Genomic DNA, 25,414 nt, shown 5'->3' with positions numbered 1-25,414 from the left:
ATTTTCTACCATAACGGCATGGATTTCGACCACATCTGAACTTAACATTGCGAATCATTTCTGCCGTTGTCAGAGAATGAAGCCAACCCATTTTTGTCGGCGGCGGCTGTCACGAAATTTTTGCCTTCGGCGGCTTAACGGCTAAACCGATACAAAATTGTCTATTCGGCGGCTTACAATTTTCCATTATAAAATCAATTTGAAGTTTTCTGAATTGTATTGAGATTAATTGTACAAAAAATGTACATTTCATTCAAATTTTCTTCTAAATTTTTGTAAACCTATTATAGCAATTTGATACTACTTGATTGTAGGTGGAAAGTTTCAAATAACATATTGGCAAAAAATAAAATTAAATTATTAATACATTTTTCTGATATAAATTAATATGTTTAATTAATTGGCGGCTAAATTTGAGTCGACATATTCGGCAGTGGCGTCGACTGCCAAAAACGGGTCGGCGGCGGCTTCGACTCGTCGGCTTTCTGGTCGTTGTTATCGTTTTTTCACTTTTTGGATGCGATACAACATTGCCAGTGTCACGGTAATGAGCAATGGTACGAGAAACAAAAGATTTATTTACATTTAAATGCTGGAGGGCTTCAACGATTGCCTCTTGTGGTTTCCCAGGAAAATATAAAACAATCACATTATCACCCTTGAATTCCATCAGAAATAATTCTCAATACAATAAATCGAAATGCTTTTGTGGGCTTTTAATATTAACTGTCGCTGTATAAATCTGTCAGCAGTTGGACCAGCGATTTAGAAATGATAGCAACCTGTAGTTGATTGCAGTATCTATCCGCCACACTGTATACCACTTTTCGGGGCTATGAGGCTCATACTACCATAAATCCAAGGAAAATAACGAAGTCTATAAATATGAAGCATGTTTTTTTATAATTTCCTTACACCACAAATTATGAGTTTTCTTTATGGTCATGCATGGCCATTTAACCGCATAATTATGATTTAGACTTCCAGTGGTACAAGAGTATATGGTGCCAAGTGGCTTATCCTTAATACCAAGCTAAGGCACACCAACACCAAGTTCTGAAGAAAAAAAAAAACGAAGCATTTTATTGTATTATGGCAAAAAGCCCCGGGAACAAAACCCAATACAATATGGCATAGAAGAAAAAAAGCCATATTATTAGCTTTTGTCGATTGAAAATTTCTTTGGACAAAGCAAGAGGAATACTACATGGCAAGTCATGAATTTATTCATTAGGTTCACAAAGGTTAATTTGAACAATCGACCAATTAGATGATGTCCTTGTTCAGCAGTTTCTTTTACACAAGTGCAAATCGAATGAAATTATGCGTGGTTTCCTTACGAGGAACCAAAGAAATAAAATAAAATGAATAAAATTACATTGAGGAAATTTTCCTTAAACATGGAAAATTTTTGTTATGTGGTCCTATGGTTTTGGCCCAAAAATATCCTTTGATATTTATTTCCTTTTATTTCCTTATAAATAATTTATTTTATTGTTTCTCTATATTTTCTTTTTGTCTTTTCTTTTTTACAGAATTGGCTGAACTACAACCTCCTATGTTTGATTTACATCCAATGCGTGCTTTGTTCCTGATGTCAAAAAGTGGTTTCAAACCTCCAACTCTGAGTAATAAGGAGAAATGGAGTCCTACATTTCATAATTTTGTAAAAACAGCTTTAACCAAGAATCCTAAAAAACGTCCCACAGCCGAAAGACTACTACAGCATCCATTTGTTCAGGGTGAGATGTCAGTACGAGTGGCCAAAGAATTGCTCAAAAAATATATGAATCCAAATCAACAGTTCTACTACAGTTGGGATGGTGATGATGAGGTATGTATGATGTTGTAATAAGTTTTGTTTTTTTATAATAATAAATATTTATTTGATTTCAAAAGAAAGCTTAGAACAAAAATATTGAGTTGGGGAAAAAAAATGTAAAACTAGAATTTATTCGCGTAGGGCGTATGAGTGTTGGTAAATTACTAACACTTATACGCCACATGATACTGGAAAAATACACGCTTGTAAAAATGGCCACACTAGACAAATATTTGACCAAAATGAGTGTCAAACATTTTTCATTTTCCAAATATCTGGATACGGTTTTATATATCCAATATGAGCTCAAAGTGTTTGCTGGTTTGGCTTTGGCGACGGATTCTTTTTCGATTTCAGTCAAATATTTGCTCAGTCTGACCATAGCATAAGTCTTTAGTTCTCAGGTGAAAATTTCGAATTTCCACAGCTTACTTTTCTTCACCACGTTGGTCATGTGTTAATTCTTATTCTTCATTTTTAGTTTTAGTTTCCGTTTGTGAATGAAGAAAGTGTTAAATTTAGTTTTGTCTCGTCGTAGAGTTTTTTTTTTTTTTTTGCCTTTTCCAATCCCTGGTAAATCGTGATTTTCCAAATTTGAATTTTTATTTTTTGCAGAACGGAATTCGGCTGCAAAAATATAGAGTAGGAAAAAATGTAAAAATAAAAATAGGGTGTATGAGTGTTGGTATATTTCATACGCCCCACGGTATTGTGTATTAGTAACACTTATACGCCACATAATACTAGGAAAATATACTTTCGCTGGTGATTTTTCCCAAATTGAATTTGGGTTATTCCTTTATGTTCTTGGGAGAGCAAAATAAAAATGCGGAATTTTTTAAAATGTTTAAAAAATTATTCCGAAAAAATTGTAACAGACTGATCAATAGAAATGATGTCCTTGGCGATGGACATCATTTCGATTGAGTAAACAAACATATTGTAGTAAACAAACCAATCGTCCCAGCATTGACCCAATTTTTGGCTGCCTCATAAGAACGAAAATACTGATCAACCAGGCCATGTGTCATCGATCGGAACAAGGCAGAAGGAGCAATGTCTGCGTCATACGGTGGGTTAGGTATTACTTCCACGGTTGCAATAAAGGGTGATACGGTCAAAATTTGGGCAATATAAACTTGGCGTATTTCTTTCAATTTTGCATTTAAAAAACCTGAACACCCCTCATTTTGAAGGTGTGTGTGTAGAATGTTGCTCCTATTTTGATTTTGGTATTCACTCTTCAGTTGTCAAAATGCTGTCCAAGCAAGAAGAGCAGCGTATCAAAATTTTGCTCGCGCATCGCGAAAATCCGAGCTACTCGCACGCAAAGCTGGCAAAATCGCTAAAAGTTGCCAAATCAACCGTTACAAATGTAATTAAAGTGTTTGGGGAACGTTTGTCGACAGCCAGGAAGTCTGGATCGGGGGAAATCGAAAACCGGAAGCCGCTGAGACGACAAAGAGAGTTTCAAGCGAAACCCTAACCTCTCTCTCCGTCTACAACCGTGCATCGAGCCAAAAAAACGAGCCGGACTATCGACTTACAAGAAGGAAGTGACTCCAAATCGCGATAATAAACAAAATACGACGGCCAAAGCGCGATCCCGGAGGCTGTACACGACGATGCTGACGAAGTTTGACTGCGTGGTAATGGACGACGAAACCTACGTCAAAGCCGACTACAAGCAGCTTCCGAGACAGGAGTTTTATACGGCAAAAGGAAGGAGAAAGGTAGCAGATATTTTCAAGCACATAAAACTGTCAAAGTTCGCAAAGAAATATCTGGTTTGGCAAGCCATCTGTACCTGTGGCTTGAAAAGCATCATTTTCATAGCTTCCGGGACTGTCAACCAAGAAATTTACGTGAAAGAGTGTTTGAATAAACGTCTGCTGCCTTTCCTGAAGAAACACGGTTGTTCCGTACTGTTTTGGCCGGATTTGGCATCTTGCCATTACGGTAAAAAGGCCATGGAGTGGTACGCCGCCAACAACGTGCAGGTGGTTCCCAAGGACAAGAACCCTCCCAACACGCCCAAGCTCCGCCCAATTGAGAAATACTGGGCTATTGTCAAGCGGAACCTAAAGAACACCAAAAAACTGCTAGGGACGAGCAGCAGTTCAAGGCAAACTGGCTTTCTGCGGCGAAGAAGGTGGACAAGGTGGCTGACCAAATTTTGACCGTATCACCCTTTAGTTGGTAGAATTTTAGCAAAATTGGTAGATTTTTTACTGTTTGGTAGATTCGTCGAAGTCTTGAAGTTTTGGTAGATTTTGCTAAATGTTCCTCTACAACTAAGAGGTACATCAATTTTCTATAGAAATAAAATTTTGAGGAAATTTTTTACCGAAATAAAATTTAATATAATTTTCTATACAAATAAAATTTTGAAAAAAAATCAATAGAAGTAAAAATGTTTACAAAATTTTCTATAGAAATACATTTTTGGGAAAATGTTTAATAGAAATATAATTTTGACAAAATTTTATAGAAAAAATTGATAAAATTTTCTATAGAAGAAAATATTTTAACAAAATTTTCTATAGAAGTAAAAATTATAACAAATTTTTCTATACAAATAAAATTTTGACAAACTGTCTCTAGAAAGGAAACTTTGACAAAATTTTCGATAGAAATAAAAAGTTGACAAAAAATTGTCCACTAAATTAAATTTTTGACAAAGTTTTCTAAAGAAGTAAAAATTTTGACAAAATTGAATATAGAAATAAAATTCTGACAAAATTTTCTATAGAAATAAAATGTTGGCAAAATTTTCTTTAGAAATATAGTTGTGACAAAATGTTCTTTAGAAATAAAATTTTGCAAAATAATAGTTTGGCAGTTTTTTGATAAAATTTTCTAAAATTTTTGTTAGATTATTTATGGCTCTAATGGCAATCGTGATTACTTCCCATTTGAGTGTTTCCAACCTATCGTGACTTTCCAATTATTGTGGCTGTTCATCACTTAATGCTCAGCTCATATGCTTCAATGCTTCGAGCTCAGAGTACACTGCATCTAGCTGGTCTGAACCAATACACACCAGAAACAACTTGTACGGTACCTAATTTCCTTGCTTTTGAACCATTTCCAATAGTTTTAATCGATGGAAACCAGCTTGGCTTGTAACTTCGACCTTCTTCTTACGTTACGGACCGTGCGTCGTAATTAGAAATGCCTTCAATTCAGCATCTAGAAACTTCTTCGGCTGTCTTGGACGTTCTTTGTCTTCCACATCAAAATCACCACTTCTGAAGCTCACAAACTACCTCTCGCACGTTTAAGCCGAAGGAACACCCTCCGCAAAAGCTTCGAAAAGTAATCGATGCGACTTGGCAGCATTTTCCCCAAAATAAAGAAGTAAATCAAAATTCCGTGCAAATTATGTTTTGTTGGCACGAATCCTGACATATTGAGACATATTGAGCTCCAACCACCGATATGCTTAATTCTTTCCCTAGTAAAGGCAGGGTACTGGTCCTAGGTCTCATCATCCTTCAAACATTCCCCATATGCACCATCCTCTTCTGCTCCCATTCGGCGCAGATGTGCTCTCAATTCTAGGTTTCCGGGCATTATTCCGACGACGTTCCTCATTATCATTCTACTCCTCTTGAATAGTTCCATATTTTTTTCTTCTCTGGATCAACCCACAGTAATTTCGTCGGCGACCGTCCACATCGTTTTATATGTCACCCGTGTTCATTCATCCAACTCGACCCACAGTGGCTCGATTGGCTTTGTTTTCTTTAAGTTCACTTCCCTATGTGTTCTAGCTCATATCGCCAGTTTATTTGGATTTATTTACCGAACTTCGCTATCAATTCTCCCTTACTAATTTGCTCTCCCTAAATTTATCAATTTTTGGATGTACATTAAAACCAATAACTTAGGAGGAAATTCCATTTTTTTTTGTTAGGAAACTAACAATAACCTCGACGTATACCTTGAGAAGTTTCTCTTGGAATACCCATCGGTGTAGTATTCATCTTTATTGTTGAAGTTTATAAAAATTTATGAATTGCACATGCAGTTTGTATTCACATTTTATCGAATTTTCTACATTCCTATGCAAATATCTCAATAATGATATGGTGACGTATACGTATTAGCATACATTATACGCCGTATGGTAGAGCATGCAAATATAATTGATAATAATTATACGCACCCTAGAAAATAATCTCCTAATACTTGAATGCTTAATGGGAGTCAATATCCATCGTTCCTCATTATTTTTAGAGTTTAGGAAAATGTGCAAATTTTATATGAATTTGATATTTACATTTCATCGAATTTTCCTGCATTTATATGCAAATCTCTTAATTCATATGCCTTAGTAACGTATACGTATTAACATACATCATACGCATTATGGTCGAACATACAAATATAATCGATAATAATTATACAAACCATAGTTTCAATGAATATAACCCATTTACGATATTACATTTTATTTTTTGGCAATAACTCCCTAATTAATGAATAAGGTCATATAGGAACTCTATTTTCGCCTATGACGGGATAAATCTCTAAGAATTGCCAAGTGTAAACATTATGGTAAACTTATTAATTAATATTTATGCCTTTCTTCTTCTTAACCTATTAAAAATTTAATGAGAATGCAGCAATTTCGGAATTAAAATGAAAAAAGAAAATCAAAAGATATTGTACAACCCTCCAATATAGCATTTATCTCTTGAGAAAATCCCACCCATATTCCGTATTGCTTAATGAGAGTCCATATCCACTGTTCTACCGTTAATCATTATCGTTAGAGTTTACGAAAATTTGTAAATTTTATATGAATTTTATATTCACATTTTACATTTCTACATTCATATGCAAATCTATTAATTAATATGCTTTAGTGACGTATAAGTATTAGCATACATCATACGTCCTATGGTTCGACCATACAAATATAATCGATAATAATTATACGCACCCTAGTTTCAAGCAAGAAAACATTTTAAATCCTCTAATTTGTGAATACATTCTGATAGGAATTTGGCCCATAGCTGCCTAAATTCCCCAAAATTTACATTGAAATTAAGTGGCAAGCTTATTAATTTCAATTCATGCCTTGCAATTTCTTTATACTGACTATGTTAAACTTTGATTCCGTATTTCAAATATTCGATTTTACTGCACTTTTCTTTAATCAATTCTCCGTCAATTACAATTCAAGCCCTTAAGAAAATACCGTACAAATTATTCACTCTTTAATTGAGAGTCAATATTCACGGTTCTACCATTAATCATTATTTTTAGAGTTTATGAAAATATGTAAATTTTATATTCACATTTGATCGACTTTTCTTTCACTTTAGCCCTTTAGAAAATACTCTCCTAATTCTTCAATGCTTATTGGGAAGCAATATCCACCGTTCCTCATTAGTTTCTGCAATGCTTAATGAGAGTCAATATACACCGTCCTTCATTAGTTTTAGGGTTTAGGAAAATGTGTAAATTTTATATGAATTTTGTATTCACATTTTATTGACTTTTCTTTCATTCATATGCAAATCTCTTAATTCATACGCTTTAGTGACGTATACGTATTAGCATACATCATACGCTCCATGGCCGATCATGCAAATATAATTCTATAATAATTATACGCACCTAAGGTTCAATAAATGAAAACATGTCAAATATATTACAAATATATATTTTTTTTGACAATAAATCAACAAATTTCTGAATACAGTCAAATAGAAAATATCCTTTTACCTATGGTGGGATAAGTCTCCAAGAATTATCTTGTATTTATGGGATAAACTTATTAATTACAATTTATGCCTTTCAAATTCCTAATATGTACTGTGTTAGATATTGTTGCCATATTTAGAGCATTCGATCTTCATGCACTTTTCTTCAAAATGTCAGTTAATTAAAATTATTTTTCTTCACCCACTAAAGGGTTTTATCCCTTTAGCGAATACTCTCCTAATTCTTCAATGCTCAATGGGAGTCAATATCTACCGTTCACCCACTTATAAAGTTTGGTGAAATGTACACATTTTATATGAATTTTGTATTTTATCGAATTTTCCTTCTTTCATATGCAAATCTCTTAATTCATATTCTTTAGTGACGTATACGTATTAGCATACATCATACGCATTATGGTCGAACATGCAAATTTAATCGATAATAATTATACGCACCCTAGTTTTGAAGAATAAAACATCTTAACCCTTTAATGCCCGAACTTTTTGTCAGCGGATTTAATATTCAATGTTAACGTCTCAAAAAGAAAAAATTATACGGTAATATTCATTATATGCTGTAAGGCCTCCTGAATAGTTTTAACTAAGGTTTCTTTTTATTTCATTCATTTTTGTTGTCTTAAGGTGTGTTTTACTAAAAGCTTGCTGATCTAATGAAGCCCGATTAAAGGCATGATTGGGCATTAAAGGGTTAAGGTTACTACATATATATTTTTGAAAATAAACCCTCTAATTTATACATATAGTCCTTTTAGGAAATCGCCGATTGCACATTGCTGAATAAATCCCCCAGAATAACCTTCGATCTCAATGCACTTTTCTTCAAAATTTCAGTTAATTAAAATTATTTTTCTTCACCCACTAAAGGTTTTTAGCCCTTTAGTAAATGCTCTCCTAATTCTTCAATGGTTAATGGGAGTCAATATCCACCGTTCACCAACTTATAAAATTTAGTGAAATGTATAAATTTCATATGAATTTTGTATTTACGTGCTATCGACTTGTCCTTCATGCATATGCAAATCTTTTAATTGATATGCTTTAGTGACGTATACGTATTAGCATAAAGCATACGCATTATGGTCGAACATGCAAATTTAATCGATAATAATTATTCGCACCCTAGTTTTGGAGAATAAAACATATTAACCCTCTAATGCCCGAACTTTTTGTCAGCGGATTAAATAATTAATGTTAACGTCACAAAAAGAAGAAAACTAAACCAGAAAAAAATTACACGGTAAAATTCATTATATGCTGTAAGGCCTCCTGAATAGTTCTAACTAAGTTTTCTTTTTATTTTATTCATTTTTCTTGTCTTAAGGTGCGTTTTACTAAAAGCTTGCTGATCTAATGAAGCCCGACTAAAGGCATGATTGGGCATTAAAGGGTTAAGGGTACTACATATATATTTTTGAAAATAGACCCTCTAATTTATACATATAGTCATTTTAGGAATTCGCCGATTGCACATTGCTGAATAAATCCCCAAGAATTACCTTCGATCTCAATGCACTTTCCTTCAATATTTCAGTTAATTAAAATAATTTTTCTTCACCCACTAAAGGTGAGTCCTTTAGTGAATACTCTCCTAATTCTTCAATGCTCAACGGGAGTCAATATCCACCGTTCACCCATTTATAAAGTTTGGGGAAATGTATAAATTTCATATGAATTTTGTATTCACATGCTATCGACTTGTCCTTCATGCATATGCAAATTTTTTAATTGATATGCTTTAGTGACGTATACGTATTAGCATAAAGCATACGCATTATGGTCGAACATGCAAATTTAATCGATAATAATTATTCGCACCCTAGTTTTGGAGAATAAAACATATTAACCCTCTAATGCCCGAACTTTTTGTCAGCGGATTAAATAATTAATGTTAACGTCACAAAAAGAAGAAAACTAAACCAGAAAAAAATTACACGGTAAAATTCATTATATGCTGTAAGGCCTCCTGAATAGTTCTAACTAAGTTTTCTTTTTATTTTATTCATTTTTCTTGTCTTAAGGTGCGTTTTACTAAAAGCTTGCTGATCTAATGAAGCCCGACTAAAGGCATGATTGGGCATTAAAGGGTTAAGGGTACTACATATATATTTTTGAAAATAGACCCTCTAATTTATACATATAGTCATTTTAGGAATTCGCCGATTGCACATTGCTGAATAAATCCCCAAGAATTACCTTCGATCTCAATGCACTTTTCTTCAATATTTCAGTTAATTAAAATAATTTTTCTTCACCCACTAAAGGTGAGTCCTTTAGTGAATACTCTCCTAATTCTTCAATGCTCAACGGGAGTCAATATCCACCGTTCACCCATTTATAAAGTTTGGGGAAATGTATAAATTTCATATGAATTTTGTATTCACATGCTATCGACTTGTCCTTCATGCATATGCAAATCTTCATAATTCATATGCCTTAGTGACGTATACGTATTAGCATACATCATACGCATTATGGTCGAACATGCAAATATAATCGATAATAATTATACGCACCCTAGTTTCAATGAATGAAAACATGTTAGAGATATTACATATGTTTTTGGCAATTATTACACAGAGATTGTTGTGTTAAATTGCCAAAAACTTGTTCTACCACAATAAATCCTTTAATTTATGTATATACTCACCACTTAGCAAATCCTCATTTTCCACATTTCTGGCTTAATCCCCAATAATTACCTAGAATTTAAGTGGTACATTTTTGCAATTAGCATTTATGCTATTTCTCCCATTCTCTAGACTAGCAAAAGCACTTGCAAAAATAATGGAACCCTATCGTTGATTGTTTGCGCGAGTCGATTTATTGTTTTACAATTTCCACACTCTACTATTTTCAGTTTTTTTTTTGTGGTTAAATGTTCTCAGTTTTTGTTATTGTTTCATAATGTAAGCGAATGAGTAATGAAACGTAGTGGGATAAAAAAGGGCAAAAGCTGAAAAAAATTGGGAATAATGTACTGTTTTTTTGTGAATTAATTTTTAACATTACAATATTGTTTTTTTCTTCTATTTTCTCTCCCACCTCATGACCTTTTTCATATGCCTTGCTGATGGCTTTTATCCTATGGCAAAATTCGTATAATGACGACAACGATGCTGATGATGATGATGGTAATATCGTCGATATGAATGATTGTTGTTCCTTGCAAATGGCGATGATGTTGCTGCTGCTGCTGATGATGATGTTTTCATTACTGCTGCTCTTTGTTTTTACCTGGATGCTGGATGCAAATGTATGTGTTTGTATCGATGTGGCCACCTGCATATACATACAAATAGACTGTTGCCAGTGTACCACAACGTATTGCCAGTAAATCGACATCAAGGCCGAATGGTATATCACCACAAAACCATACTTTAAAAACAGGTACGTATGTATTTTAGCTTTTGTATAACATGGTTTGGAAATTGTACCACCAATATCGTCATGATGATGATGATGATGACAATGGGTTTAAGTGTTAAGTTTTGTAACAAGCATTAATATCAGCGTACAGCAGTGACAATGATAAGTACTAGCCAAATACAAGAATGATAGAAATTTTGAAATTCGCTTTTATGGAGGATACATTTTTTTTTGAAATTCGTAAGCAAATGTTAGCTTGCATTCTAAGGAGTAAATTCAGAATCAGTATCATGTACTGTATGTATAAATTATAAATGTATTTTTATACCCTCCACCATAGGATGGGGGTATATTAACTTTGTCATTCCGTTTGTAACTCATCGAAATACTGCTGTAAGACCCCATAAAGTATATATATATATATATATATATATATATATATATATATATATATATATATATATATATATATATATATATATATATATATATATATATATATATATATATATATATATATATATATATATATATATATATATATATATATATATATATATATATATATATATATATATATATATATATATATATATATATATATATATATATATATATATATATATATATATATATATATATATATATATATATATATATATATATATATATATATATATATATATATATATATATATATATATATATATATATATATATATATATATATATATATATATATATATATATATATATATATATATATATATATATATATATATATATATATATATCGATCTGAGCATGTCCGTCCGTCTGTTGAAATCACGCTAACTTCCGAACGAAACAAGCTAGCGACTTGAAACTTGGCACAAGTAGTTGTTATGGATGTAGGTCGGATGGTATTGCAAATGGGCCATATCGGTCCACTTTTACGTATAGCTCCCATATAATCGGACCCCCAAATTTGTTTTTCTGATCCTCTAAGAGAAGCAAACTTCATCCGATCCGGCTGAAATTTGGTACATGGTGTCAGCATATGATCTCTAACAACCATGCAAAAATTGGTCCACATGGGTCAATAATTATATATAGCCCCCCATATAAACCGATCCCCCGATTTGGCTTGCGGAGGCTCTAAGAGAAGCAAATTTCATCCGATTCGGCTGAAATTTGGTACATGGTGTTGGTATATGGTCTCTAACAACTATGCAAAAATTGGTCCACATCGGTCAATAATTATATGTAGCCCCCATAACAGGTTGGCTGATAAGTCCCCGGTCTAACAAAGAAAAACACATTTTTTTGTTGTCAAAATTCGTTTTTATTATTCAACATAGTTCCCTTTAAGAGCGATACAACGATTATAACGACCTTCCAATTTTTGGATACCATTTTGGTAGTACTCCTTCGGTTTTGCCTCAAAATAGGCCTCAGTTTCGGCGATTACCTCTTCATTGCAGACAAATTTTTTCCCTGCGAGCATCCTTTTGAGGTCTGAGAACAAGAAAAAGTCGCTGGGGCCAGATCTGGAGAATACGGTTGGTGGGGAAGCAATTCGAAGTCCAATTCATGAATTTTTACCATCGTTCTCAATGACTTGTGGCACGGTGTGGTGCGTCTTAGTGGAACAACACTTTTTTCTTCTTCATATGGGGCCGTTTTGCCGCGATTTCGACTTCCAAACGCTCCAATAACGCCATATAATAGTCACTGTTGATGGTTTTTCCCTTTCAAGATAATCGATAAAAATTATTCCATGCGTATCCCAACAAACAGAGGCCATTACTTTGCCAGCGGACTTTTAAGTCTTTCCATGCTTCGGAGACGGTTCACCGGTCGCTGTCCACTCAGCCGACTGTCGATTGGACTCAGGAGTGTAGTGATTGAGACATGTTTCATCCATTGTCACATATCGACAGAAAAACTCGGGTGTATTACGAGTTAACAGCTGCAAACACCGCTCAGAATCATCAACACCTTGTTGTTTTTGGTCAAATGTGAGCTCGCGCGGCACCCATTTTGCACAGAGCTTCCGCATATCCAAATATATATGACCAACACGTTCCTTTGATATCTTTAAGGCCTCTGCTATCTCGATCAACTTCATTTTACGGTCATTCAAAATCATTTTGTGGATTTTTTTTTATGTTTTCGTCGGTAACCACCGCTTTCGGGCGTCCACTGCGTTCACCGTCCTCCGTGCTCATTTCACCACGCTTGAATTTTGCATACCAATCAATTATTGTTGATTTCCCTGGGGCAGAGTCCGGAAACTCATTATTAAGCCAAGTTTTTGCTTCCACCGTATTTTTTCCCTTCAGAAAACAGTATTTTATCAAAACACGAAATTTCTTTTTTTTTTCATTTTTATACCCTCCACCATAGGATGGGGGTATATTAACTTTGTCATTCCGTTTGTAACTCATCGAAATACTGCTCTAAGACCCCATAAAGTATATATATTCTGGGTCGTGGTGAAATTCTGAGTCGATCTGAGCATGTCCGTCCGTCCGGCTGTTGAAATCACGCTAACTTCCGAACGAAAGAAGCTATCGACTTGAAACTTGGCACAAGTAGTTGTTATTGATGTAGGTCGGATGGTATTGCAAATGGGCCATATCGGTCCACTTTTACGTATAGCTCCCATATAATCGGACCCCCAAATTTGTTTTTCCGATCCTCTAGAGAAGCAAACTTCATCCGATCCGGCTGAAATTTAGTACATGGTGTAAGTATATGATCTCTAACAACCATGCAAAAATTGGTCCACATCGGTCAATAATTATATATAGCCCCCATATAAACCGATCCCCCGATTTGGCTTGCGGAGCCTCCAAGAGAAGCAAATTTCATCCGATCCGGCTGAAATTTGGTACATGGTGTTGGTATATGGTCTCTAACAACCATGCAAAAATTGATCCATAGCGGTCCATAATTATATATAGCCCCATATAAACCCATCCCCAGATTTGGCTTGCGAAGCCTCTAAGAGAAACAAATTTTATCCGATCCGGCTGAAATTTGGTACATGGTGTTGGTATATGATCCCTAACAACCATGCAAAAATTGGTCCATAATTATATATAGCCCCTATATAAACCCATCCCCAGATTTGACTTGCGGAGCCTCTAAGAGAAGCAAATTTCATCCGATCCGGCCGAAATTTGATACGTGGTGTTGGTATATGGTCTCTAATAACTATGCAAAAATTGGTCCACATCGGTCAATAACTATATATAGCCCCCATATAAACCAATCACCCGATTTGGCTTGCGGAGCCTCTAAGAGAAGCAAATTTCATCCGATCCGGCTGAAATTTGGTACATGGTGTTAGTATATGGTATCTAATGAACATGCAAAAATTTGTTCACATCGGTCCATAATTATATATAGCCCCCATATAAACCGATCACCAGATTTGACCTCCGGAGCCTCTTGGAAGACCAAAATTCATCTGCCCAGTTCATCTGTTCTTTTTGGATCCGGAAGTGGTGCAAAATTGACGCAGAAGCAATGAATTTAACATGGGCTTGTCATAGGACGGAAGTCCTCCATTTCAACAGCCGTTGCACTGAATTTGCATCACTTCTTTAGGTGTGATCCGAATTCAATGTTTTGGATATAAATTAAAAAATTCTGTGATATTTTGTCAAATAAATAATTTTTATAATTTTTTATCATTTTTAATGGATTCTAACGCTTATCGGAAACGTTTGAGCTGAAATATTTTCAAAAAATCACAATTTTTTAGATTGGATTTAGCATTTTTTTTTCGACAAAATTTAAATGATTTGTACCATTTTATGAATTCTTACTCTGTTTTTAACCTATTTGAAACAAAAAAATTAAAATTACCCATTAAAAGTATGAAAAAACCAAGTTATAAAAAATTGAATTAAAAGAACTTCCTGGGGAGTTAAAATAAAGAACATCACTGGGAGTGCATCTTCCCCAAGTGTTTTTAAAGTTGTGCCTTTGGAAGAACTTCCAAATTTTTTTGCTGGGTGACTCAGTTGAAATTTGGGATGTGGTGGCCTCAAACACCAGTGCAAAAATTGGTCGAAATCGGTCCATAATTATATGTAGCCCCCATATAAACCGATCCCCAGATTTGACCTCTGATGCCTTTTGGAGAAGCAAAATTCATCCGATCTGGTTGAAATTTGGTACATGGTGGTAGTATAAGATATTTAACAACCATGCCAAAAGTGGTCCATATCAGTTCATAATCATATATAGCCCCCATATAAACCGATCCCTAGATTTGGTTTGGAGCCACTTGGAGGAGTAAATTTCATCCGAGTCAGTTGAAATTTGGTACATTGTGCTAGTATATGGCCGTTAACAACCATGCCTAACTAGGTCCATATCGGTCTATAGTTATATATAGCCCTCAGATAAATCGATCCCCAATCACACAAAAATTGGTCCATATCAAGTTCATAATTGTATATAGCCCCCATATAAGCGACCCCCTTATTTCAATTCTGGCTCTCTACGTACCGGGCAAAAGTCCATATCGATTCTTAATTATTTGTAGGCGCTATCGTCCTGAAATTTGGCACAGATTCGTATTTTGTTTTCAGGCAGGTCAAGTTCGAAGATGGGCTATATTGGTCCAAGTTTTGATATAGTCCCCATATAAACCGACTTCCTGATTTCGGGTCTTGGGCTTATAAAAATCGTAGTTTTTATCCAATTTGCCTTAAATTGAAAATCTAGAGGAACTTGGGGACCATAAAAAAGTGTGCCGAAAATGGTGCCTATCGGTCCATGTTTTGGTATAGCCCTCCATGTTTTGGTATAGCCCTCATATAGACCGATCTTCCGATTTTTCTTCTTGGGCTTCTAGAAACTGTATTTACTATCCGATTTGTCTGAAATTGGAAATCTAGATGTATTTTGGGACCGTAAAGAGGTGTGTCGAAAATGGTCCGTATCGGTCCAAGTTTTGGTATAGCCCCCATATAGACCGATCTCCCGATTTTGCTTCTTGGGCGTCTAGAAACTGTATTTTCTATCCGGTTTGCCTGAAATTGAAAATCGGGAAGTATTTTTGGACCTTAAAGAGGTGTGTCGAAAATGGGGTGTATCGGTCCATGTTTTGGTATAGCCTCCATATAGACCGATCTACCGATTTTGCTTCTTGGGCTTCTAGAAACTGTATTAACTATCCGATTTGTCTGAAATTGGAAATCTAGAGGTATTGTGGGACCGTAAAGAGGTTTGTCGAAAATGGTCCGTATCGGTCCAAGTTTTGGTATAGCCCCCATATAGACCGATCTCCCGATTTTGCTTCGTGGGCTTCTAGAAACTGTATTTACTATCCGATTTGCCTAAAATTGGAAATCTAGACATATTTTGGGACCATAAAGAGGTGTGTCGAAAATGGTCCGTATCAGTCCATTTTTTGGTATAGCCCCCATATAGACCGATCTCCCGATTTTGCTTCTTGGGCGTCTAGAAACTGTATTTTCTATCCGATTTGGCTGAAATTGAAAATCTAGAGGTATAAACGAAAACACTTCTTTCAGGGTATAACAGGCGCACTGATCATGAAAATTTCTTGAAATTGAAAGTAAAATTTCCATATTTTACTCATCGTATTCATTTAAATAATGTCGGAAAAAATCTACAGATTTAAGATTTCAAATCAAGACGTTATTTCATCATATACACGATATGTTTATGATTTCTCTAAAACTCAAACAAAATTGGTTCTCATAAATCTGATCTAGTCTTCATAGGTAGAATCGGGTTAAACTGATTTGCTTGGGAGAAAATTTGTCATCAAACCCCCTAAAATTCTAGATATTATCAAGAAACCCGCTACGACGAAGAGTTTTCAAAGTAAACTATTATATTTGATTCTTGGTGGGGGATATTTAAGATTCGGTCCGGCCGAACTTACTGCTGTATATACTTGTTTTTAATTTAAATAGCTTCAAACACGAAAGCAATCAAATGTGACAATGTTAAATATTGCTACCATCTTTTCTACATTCTAAATCTATTAATAAGCATTTAGTGACGTATACGTATTAGCATACATCATACGCCTATTGGTCGATCATGCAAATATAATCGATAATAATTATACGCACCCTAGTTTGAATAAATAAAACAAGTTCATGATACTACCATTGATAATATCATTAGCTCTCATAGTCATAATGATTTCTTTTTGTCACGGCAAAATTGTCATCATTTTTGTAGTAAATTTTATTACTTTTAATGCATTTATGAAACATATAAGCGTCAAAGAATAGAACCTTTAAATCCAGACAGTCACCGAAATACTGGATGATTCAAAATAATACCTAATGTTGGACAACACTTTAAAGAAGAAGACTCCACTACGTATAAACTTTCCGAATATTTAGACTATAGAAATTTATTGTACCCAAGTTAAGCATTCCAAAATCGGTCAGGATATTTATCCATTCGTAACCCAAAGACTTATATTCACATTACTAAATCAAACCGTATAGCTTCATGAAACCTTCAAATTAAGTTCAATTTTTTTAACATAATATTTAGTTCCCAAAGCAAAAAAATATATAGTCCATTTTTCTCTGTAATTTCAATCATTCTTCTTATTGCTTCAACAACAATAATCCTTAATAATCTCCTGTCTGAGAAGTTTATTACAATAGTCCCTATAAGGATTCAAATACCAACCATACCACATTCAATATATACCATTTTCATAAATTATTTGCTAAACTTTTTACCTCACAGAGTGCTTCGGTTGGAAACCCAAACCACTTTTTTTTTTTTTTTTGTTGTCCATTGATTTTGACGAGAACAAAAATGGATCAATGTACAACTTTATTGTAGCTTATTTGTTATTGACTGCTTGAATGTAACAACGAAATTTGTTCTCCCTGGCAGGAATGGGAAAAATGTATTCCTAATGGATTTTTCTCATACTATATATTGGTATTAAAAGGCAAGTGGTGGAGGTATATTAGGGTCATATGAAAAACTAAAAGGATGTCATATTTTATAAACATTAGAATATTGCATATTACTTGACATTTATAATTTTAAAATACTTCGCAAATTTTTACAAATTTTTTGATTTTTTAGTATTTTTATTTTAAGTTTTATTTATTACATAATTTATTGTAATTACAAATTATAATAAACTTATTTATACGGGCACTAGTAACTAGAGGCTATTGGCCTAATGCTTTGTATTTCTCTTACTGTTGTGGTACATGATGTTGCGGTATGACTTTTTGTATATATCATACGCATGGTGGACCACTCCTCATGTCATAATTAATAATAGTCATACGCACCATGAACCATGGATTCTAAATATGATCGAAATCTTATCAATGATGAGGGGCTCTTTTTTATAGCCAAATCCGAATAGTGTTTACGATGAAACCTTAATGTCAAATTCTTAATCCATTTACCTTTGTAGTATATCTGCGTATGAGTTTTGTATACATAATACGCACTGCAGCCCACTGAAGGTCTATAATCAATAGTACTTATCCGTACCCTAGGCTTATAATTGTGACTAAGCTTTTTTACTTCTTCTTTAAAAAACTTTATATGTACTCCAAATATATGAGTTTTTGTGACACCAAATGTTTTCGATTTTTTATAAAAAAACAGTTGAAAATTGAACAAAAAACAATCAGTTAATTTTCTTATACACTAAAACTCTTATGTACCCTATGGGTCGAATGTACCATAGAGAAATTATTTTCCAACTGATTGGATCATTTAATACTAACTCTTGCTATCGTTTCTTCCCAATACACCATCAAATATTGCAATTATCCCTTACTGAATGTAATAAAGTTTTACAAAAAAACTTTTTCATGTTTATTTACTAACATTCGATATGAATTTGATTGGACTGAAGCGTATAACGTTTTACAAAATATTTTTTCAAAAGCAACGGTTATCAACGGTTTATTTTTACAGGAAAACATTAAAAATCATATTGCTCCGAATAATTTTATGATTAACTTCACAATCACAATCACAATGGACTGAATAGTCTAAGTGAGCCTGAATCTTAATCCGGCTGCCACTATCCTAACCTTTAACCTATGATTAACTTCTGAAGGGATATGCAAATTGCTGGATCCATAAAGCAGGAATCCTTTGAAATCTATTGATTACAAATATCCCTGAGAATGGCATACAGATCAATACATAACGAAATTATATAATGGCAATAGATTTAATTCATGTTATAATGGACAGATCGTCATATCCAGTTCTTTCTGATACAAAGACTTTAAATTATTTTGACCGATGCAGTTTTTGTAAAAAATGTAGATAAGTCGACTTTTCGAAATTTCAATGGCATCTAGTTATCCCAGGTGGCATTGAAATTTTCTTTGGTGAGTGCAATAATCACAGAGTGTGTTAACTTGGACAAGAATAGCGAGTAAAGCCTCAATTGATCCGTACTCGTTTGAAAAGGCAGCAAGGCAAAATGCAATCGAACTTCCTAATAATGCATATTGGCGGGACCAGAAAATTACTTCATTATATAGAAATTATATGTTATCAGAATCCAAGAAAATGAGAAGGACAATGCAGTGTTTTTTGAAATTTTTTCATAAAGAGAGAGCACAGAAAAAAATATCACCAAAATTTCTCCAATTAAATTTTTAATTGGATTTTAAAAAATATTCATTTAAAAATTCAATTGGTCCAACAAATTTTGTAATTGAAACAGAAATCAATCACAAACAAGTATATACGGCCGTAAGTTCGGCCAGGCCGAAACTAGTGTACCCTCCACCATGGATTGCGTAGAAACTTCTACTGAAGACTGTCATCCACAATCGAATTACTTGGGTTGCGGTACCACTTGTCCATGGCACCGTCTTCTAAATTGCAAGGTAGTCCATATGTGGTATATAGTTAACTAAACAAGTAAGGAAAGCCTAAAGTCGGGCGGGGCCGACTATATTATACCCTGCACCACTTTGTAGATCTAAATTTTCGATACCATATCACATCCGTCAAATGTGTTTTGGTCTATATATGAAGGTTTGTCCCAAATACATACATTTAAATATCACTCGATCTGGACAGAATTTGATAGACTTCTACAAAATCTATAGACTCAAAATATATGTCGGCTAACGCACTAGGGTGGAACACAATGTTAGTAAAAAACCAGATCGGAGATAAATATATATGACAGCTATATCTAAATCTGAACCGATTTTTTCCAAAATCAATAGCGATCGTCTTTGTTCCCCAAAACGAACCTGTGCCAAATTCGAGGACGATCGGACTTAAACTGCGACCTGTACTTTTCGCACAAAAATACATGAACAGACAGACAGACGGACGGACGGACAGACAGACAGACGGACATCGCTAAATCGACTCAGAATTTAATTCTAAGACGATCGGTATACTAAACGATGGGTCTCAGACTTTTCCTTCTTGGGGTTACATACAAATGCACAAACTTATTATACCCTGTACCACAACAGTGGTGAAGGGTATAAAAAGGCCGATTAAATACGTATATAATTAAGTTTGGCAAAATTTTCTATAGAAATAAAGTTTTGGCAAAATTTTCTATAGAAATAAAATTTTAACAAAATTTTCTATAGAAATAAAATTTTAACAAAATTTTCTATAGAAATAAAATTTTGAAAAAATTTTCTATAGAAATAAAATTTTGACAAAATTTTCAAGAGAATTAAAATGTTGACAACATTCTCTATAGCATTAAAATTTTGACAACATTTTCTATAGAAATAAAATTTTGCCAAAATTTTCTATAGAAATAAAATTTGACAAAATTTTCTATAGGAATAAAATTTTACAAAATTTTCCATAAAAATGGAATTTTGATAAAATTTTCTATAAAAATAAAATTTTGGTAGCTTATTTTTGGCTCGAGTGGATACCATGATTATGAACCGATATGGACCAATTTTTGTGTGATTTGGAATCGGCTATATATATAAATATAGACCTATATGGACCAATTTTGGCATGGTTATTAGCGGCGATATACTAACACCACGTTGCAAATTTCAACCGGATCGGATGCATTTTGCTTCTCCAAAGGCTCCGGATATCAAATCTGGGGAACGGTTTATATGGGGGCTATATATAATTATGGACCGATATGGACCAATTTTTCCATGGTTGTTAGAGACCATATAACACCACGTACCAAATTTCAACCGGATCGGATGTATTTTGCTTCTCCAAAAGGCTCCGGAGATCAAATCTGGGGAACGGTTTATATGGGGGCTATCTATAATTATGGACCGATATGGACCAATTTTTGCATGGTTGTTAGAGACCATATAACACCACGTACCATTATTCAGCCGGATCGGATGAAATTTGCTGCTCTTAGAGGATCCGCAAACCAAATCTGGGGATCGGTTAATAAGGGCGCTATATATAATTATGGACCGATATGGACCAATTTTTGCATGGTTGTTAGAGACCATATACTAACACCACATACCAAATTTCAACCGGATCGAATGAATTTTGCTTCTCGTTGAGGCTCCGGAGTTCAAATCTCGGGATCGGTTTATATGGAGGCTATATATAATTATGGACCGATATGGACCAATTTTTGCATGGTTGTTAGATACCATATACTTACACCATGTACCAAATTTCAGCCTGATCGGATGAAATATGCTACTCTTATAGGCTCCGCAAGCCAAATCTGAGGGTCCGTTTATATGGGGGCTATACGTAAAAGTGGACCGATATGGCCCACTTGCAATACCATCCGACCTACGTCAATAACAACTACTTGTGCCAAGTTTGAAGTCGATAGCTTGTTTCGTTTGGAAGTTAGCGTGATTTCAACAGACGGACGGATGGACGGACATGCTTAGATCGACTCAGAATTGCACCACGACCCTGAATATATATACTTTATGGGGTCTTAGAGCAATATTTCGATGTGTTACAAACGGAATGACAAAGTTAATATACCCTTCATCCTATGGTGGAGGGTATAAAAATAATTGTATCCATTAATTTTTTTATTGAAACAAATAATTTTTTTAATTGGCTTTGGTGGTTGATACTATAATTACTGTGTTTGGAAACATTTCAATTAAAAATTAATTGATTCAATTTATTTCGTAATTGAATACAAAAAAAAATATTTTTTATGTGTAGAAGTTCGCTGTAGAGAAGTTTGACTGTAGTATGGGCCGCCGTAAAGGCAGCTCGTATTCATCTAGCATGGGGTCATGTTGGATAATAAGATTGGCATTAACAAATACCATAGATTCGATCATCTCAAGATGGCCCTTCGCCGGGAATATCACTTTTGTGCAGCATGTGATGGCTTTGTCGGCCGTTTAAAGGCCACAATTCGTGGCAAAGGTAGCCAATTTTATCATATCTAATTTCTAATATTTTATATTATTTCCGACATATTTTGCTTTTGCACAAATTGCAAAAATTAAATGCTATACTGCTTTATATTGTTGCATTGCATATCAGCCATCCTGTACTTGGAAAATGCCATTTTGAGCTTTTGAAATGAACAAAATCAAATCTAATTTTGTGCAAAATCTAAAACTTTTGTAGAGAAGTACATAACCATAAAAATTGTGGTTTATTTGTTTTGTTAAATAAAATAAAATTAGAATTTAATCTCCATGTAACTTAATTCTCATGAAAAATCGGCTTCTACTCTTTGTTTGAAAAAAGTCATTAAACAAAACTTGTCTATACTAATCAAACCTTGACTATATAATGACCATACTATATGTCCTCCTACACAATAATCAAACATATTCTTTGGAGCTCAAGCCAAAAAAAAAAAAGTTGTGAAATTTCTAGTATATTTGCAAGCTTTTTACATTTTGTCCTAAATATTCTATGTCAAATTAAGATCAAATTTCCAACTAATCAGTATCTAACTTGTTTCATATTAACCTAGTTTTTAGACAATTACGTTTTTCTCCGTTGGATTTCGTTGACTCTGTTGTCCATTAAGAGAAAAGTTACAACAACAACAACAACAATAAAATTAATTACAATGTTTTAGAAGTGAAATTAATGAAATCTAATTGTTCACTTTCATCAACAATTCCTCTCTCGTCTTTGCTTTTTTTTTCTAGGCATGACATCATCCAGTTCACCATGGAGTAATGAACGTTCATCTAGTCCTGAAACATTGCCGAGTGACATGTAAGTATGCTGGTCTATTGTTGATTGCCTGCTGTTAGTTGCTATATATAGTTTCCTATTTCCTTTCGCTTTCAACACACAATGCTCTCTTACTCTACAAATTAGTAGTAAATTTTTTTAGAATTCACACACACACGCATACATACATACATACATACACACACTCACCTGTTTTTTCACTTTATGCTATCTATCTATGAATCTATCTGTTGGTCTATCGCTGTAAACATTATTTAGTTGTTGTAGTTATATAAAACTTTAATTTACCTCAAATCTAATGGATTTTTGCATCAAACATTCATTATGTTTTGTCCTGCTTGCTTGCTTCTATGGCTGGCTTTCATTCTAGCTGCATTGCAAACATTTACAAGGGTATGTGGCTTTTGCGAGAGGGAGAGAGTGCATATGAGTGTGTTGAGGAGGCTATGGGGTTTGTGGGTTTCTCATTTTTTCTCTGTTTTACTATGCTGAACAGCTGGTGGTATTATTACAATGTAAAATTTATCTTCATGCCATGCCACCTACTCTCACACACCCACTGGCGCTCACAATCGTGCACTTACCTGCATTGTAAACTAACGCTAAAATTTGTCTCTGCCAGTAAAGAGCCTTCTCGTGTATATGTAAATTTGAGCATTTGCTTTTTAATGCAAATAATAGTCACACACATAAATGCACTCATTCGGCCCATTTTTGAGTTCATATATAACATATATGTGTGTACTCATGTGTATCATATATTTATACTCTTTCGCTCTTTATATTAGCCTTCACAGTTCCTATATCAAAAAGTGGAATGTCAAATTGCATTATTACTACGAACGAAATCATGCATAGCCCGTCTATTTCATCTGCCTAAAAATATCGAGGTCATCGACGATGATGGTTTTGACATTCTGATTATGCTCTTTTTCTCGCGCTAATAACAATGACATGGCAAAAGACCCTGTTGATACAATGTCAGTACCAAACAAGATAGTTTACTGGTTATTACTAGCAGATACAGTGCCGAACAAAATTATTGGCCAAGAGAGAAATTTGGAGTAGAACTACAACTTTCATTTATAATAAAGGCAAATACTTAAGGTACGGTCTCAGACTAGGCAAATATTTGACCAAAAGTGAGTGCCAAACTCTTTTCACAGAGTATTTTCGAAATATCTGAATACAGATTTTGGGAAATTCTCCTATCGCGATGTTATATATTCAATATAAGATAGAAATGTTTAGTGGTTTTACTGTGACGACGAATTCTCTTTTTATTTCTGTCAAATATTTTACAAGTGTGACCTACCGTAAATCGAATTAAGTCCGAACTTAATAGACTTTTTTTCTTTTAGTACTGGGTAACCAAGCAATACAAACGAAAATACAGTAACTGTTTACCGAGAACATGTAAAAAATTGCGCAACACTGGCACCAGCTGTTTATAGACGAAGATGGAAAATTAAATATTTTTGATGCTTCAACGATTATTTTTGGCGTTTTGTTGCTTTTAATTTCATCTTATTAGGCAAATTAGTCATACACACAAAAAAAAATTTTTCTGATTCAATCACCAAATTAATTGATCCAATTAATTTTTTAATTGAAATGTCTTCAATCACGAAAATGATAGTATCAATCACAGTTTTAATTGGGCATAGAAAAAATTCTTGATTAAAGAATTAATTGATTTTTCCAGCAAATTTCAATTAATTTTTTAATTGATTCAATTAAAAATTTAATTGATGTTGATTGCAAAACTCAATTAATTTATTAATTAAAAAAGGTAACTATTTTTAATTACTTTCTGAATTGACTTAGAGTTTTTATTTGGATTAACAAATGATTGTTTGAAATACATTTTTAATTAAAAATTAAAAAAAAAATCAGCACTTTTTTTTAACTGAATTAGTCTTCCGAATTTGATTAAAAAGTTAATTGTATCAATTAATTTTTTAATTAAAAATTTTAAAATTTTCAATCATTGGCTTAATTAACTTAATGTTTCTATCATGATTAAAAAGTTAATTGTATCAATTAATTTATTAATTGAAAACATTTTCAACTTCAATTAACTTTTTAATTGGAAATATTTTGGTGATATTTTTTTCTGTGTAGTAAACAGCTATTGTGAATTGAAGAAACGTCAATATACGTAAATTCAACTTGGCAACACTGGCGAGATTTGCACTAATGAGATGTTCTGCATAGAGCACATCTCATCAGTGCAAATGTTCGGTGTAGCTGATAAGATTGTTGCATCCAATACTAAAAGAAAACAGGCCTATTTCTACGCTTCCCAGAAAAAAAACAATAG

The 25,414-nt window shown here is 33.7% G+C and overlaps 1 protein-coding gene across 14 annotated transcripts in view; it reads left to right on the top strand.

Moving 5' to 3' along the window:
* Positions 1-25,414, top strand: part of hppy (MAP4K3-like protein hppy) — a 654,429-nt gene that overhangs the window by 559,615 nt on the left and 69,400 nt on the right. For all 14 annotated transcript variants that reach the window (XM_075313445.1, XM_075313442.1, XM_075313444.1 and 11 more), the window contains exons 5-7: positions 1,536-1,834; positions 10,863-10,950; positions 23,043-23,112. In XM_075313445.1, the coding sequence (XP_075169560.1) occupies positions 1,536-1,834; positions 10,863-10,950; positions 23,043-23,112 (457 nt within the window). The remainder of the gene's footprint in view (positions 1-1,535; positions 1,835-10,862; positions 10,951-23,042; positions 23,113-25,414) is intronic.

The sequence above is a fragment of the Haematobia irritans genome, chromosome 5 (genome assembly GCF_050003625.1).
Source record: "Haematobia irritans isolate KBUSLIRL chromosome 5, ASM5000362v1, whole genome shotgun sequence".
Classification (NCBI taxonomy): Eukaryota; Metazoa; Arthropoda; class Insecta; order Diptera; family Muscidae; genus Haematobia; species Haematobia irritans.
The sequence above is the reverse complement of the archived record's forward strand: the minus strand, read 5'-3'. Positions and strand labels throughout refer to the sequence as shown.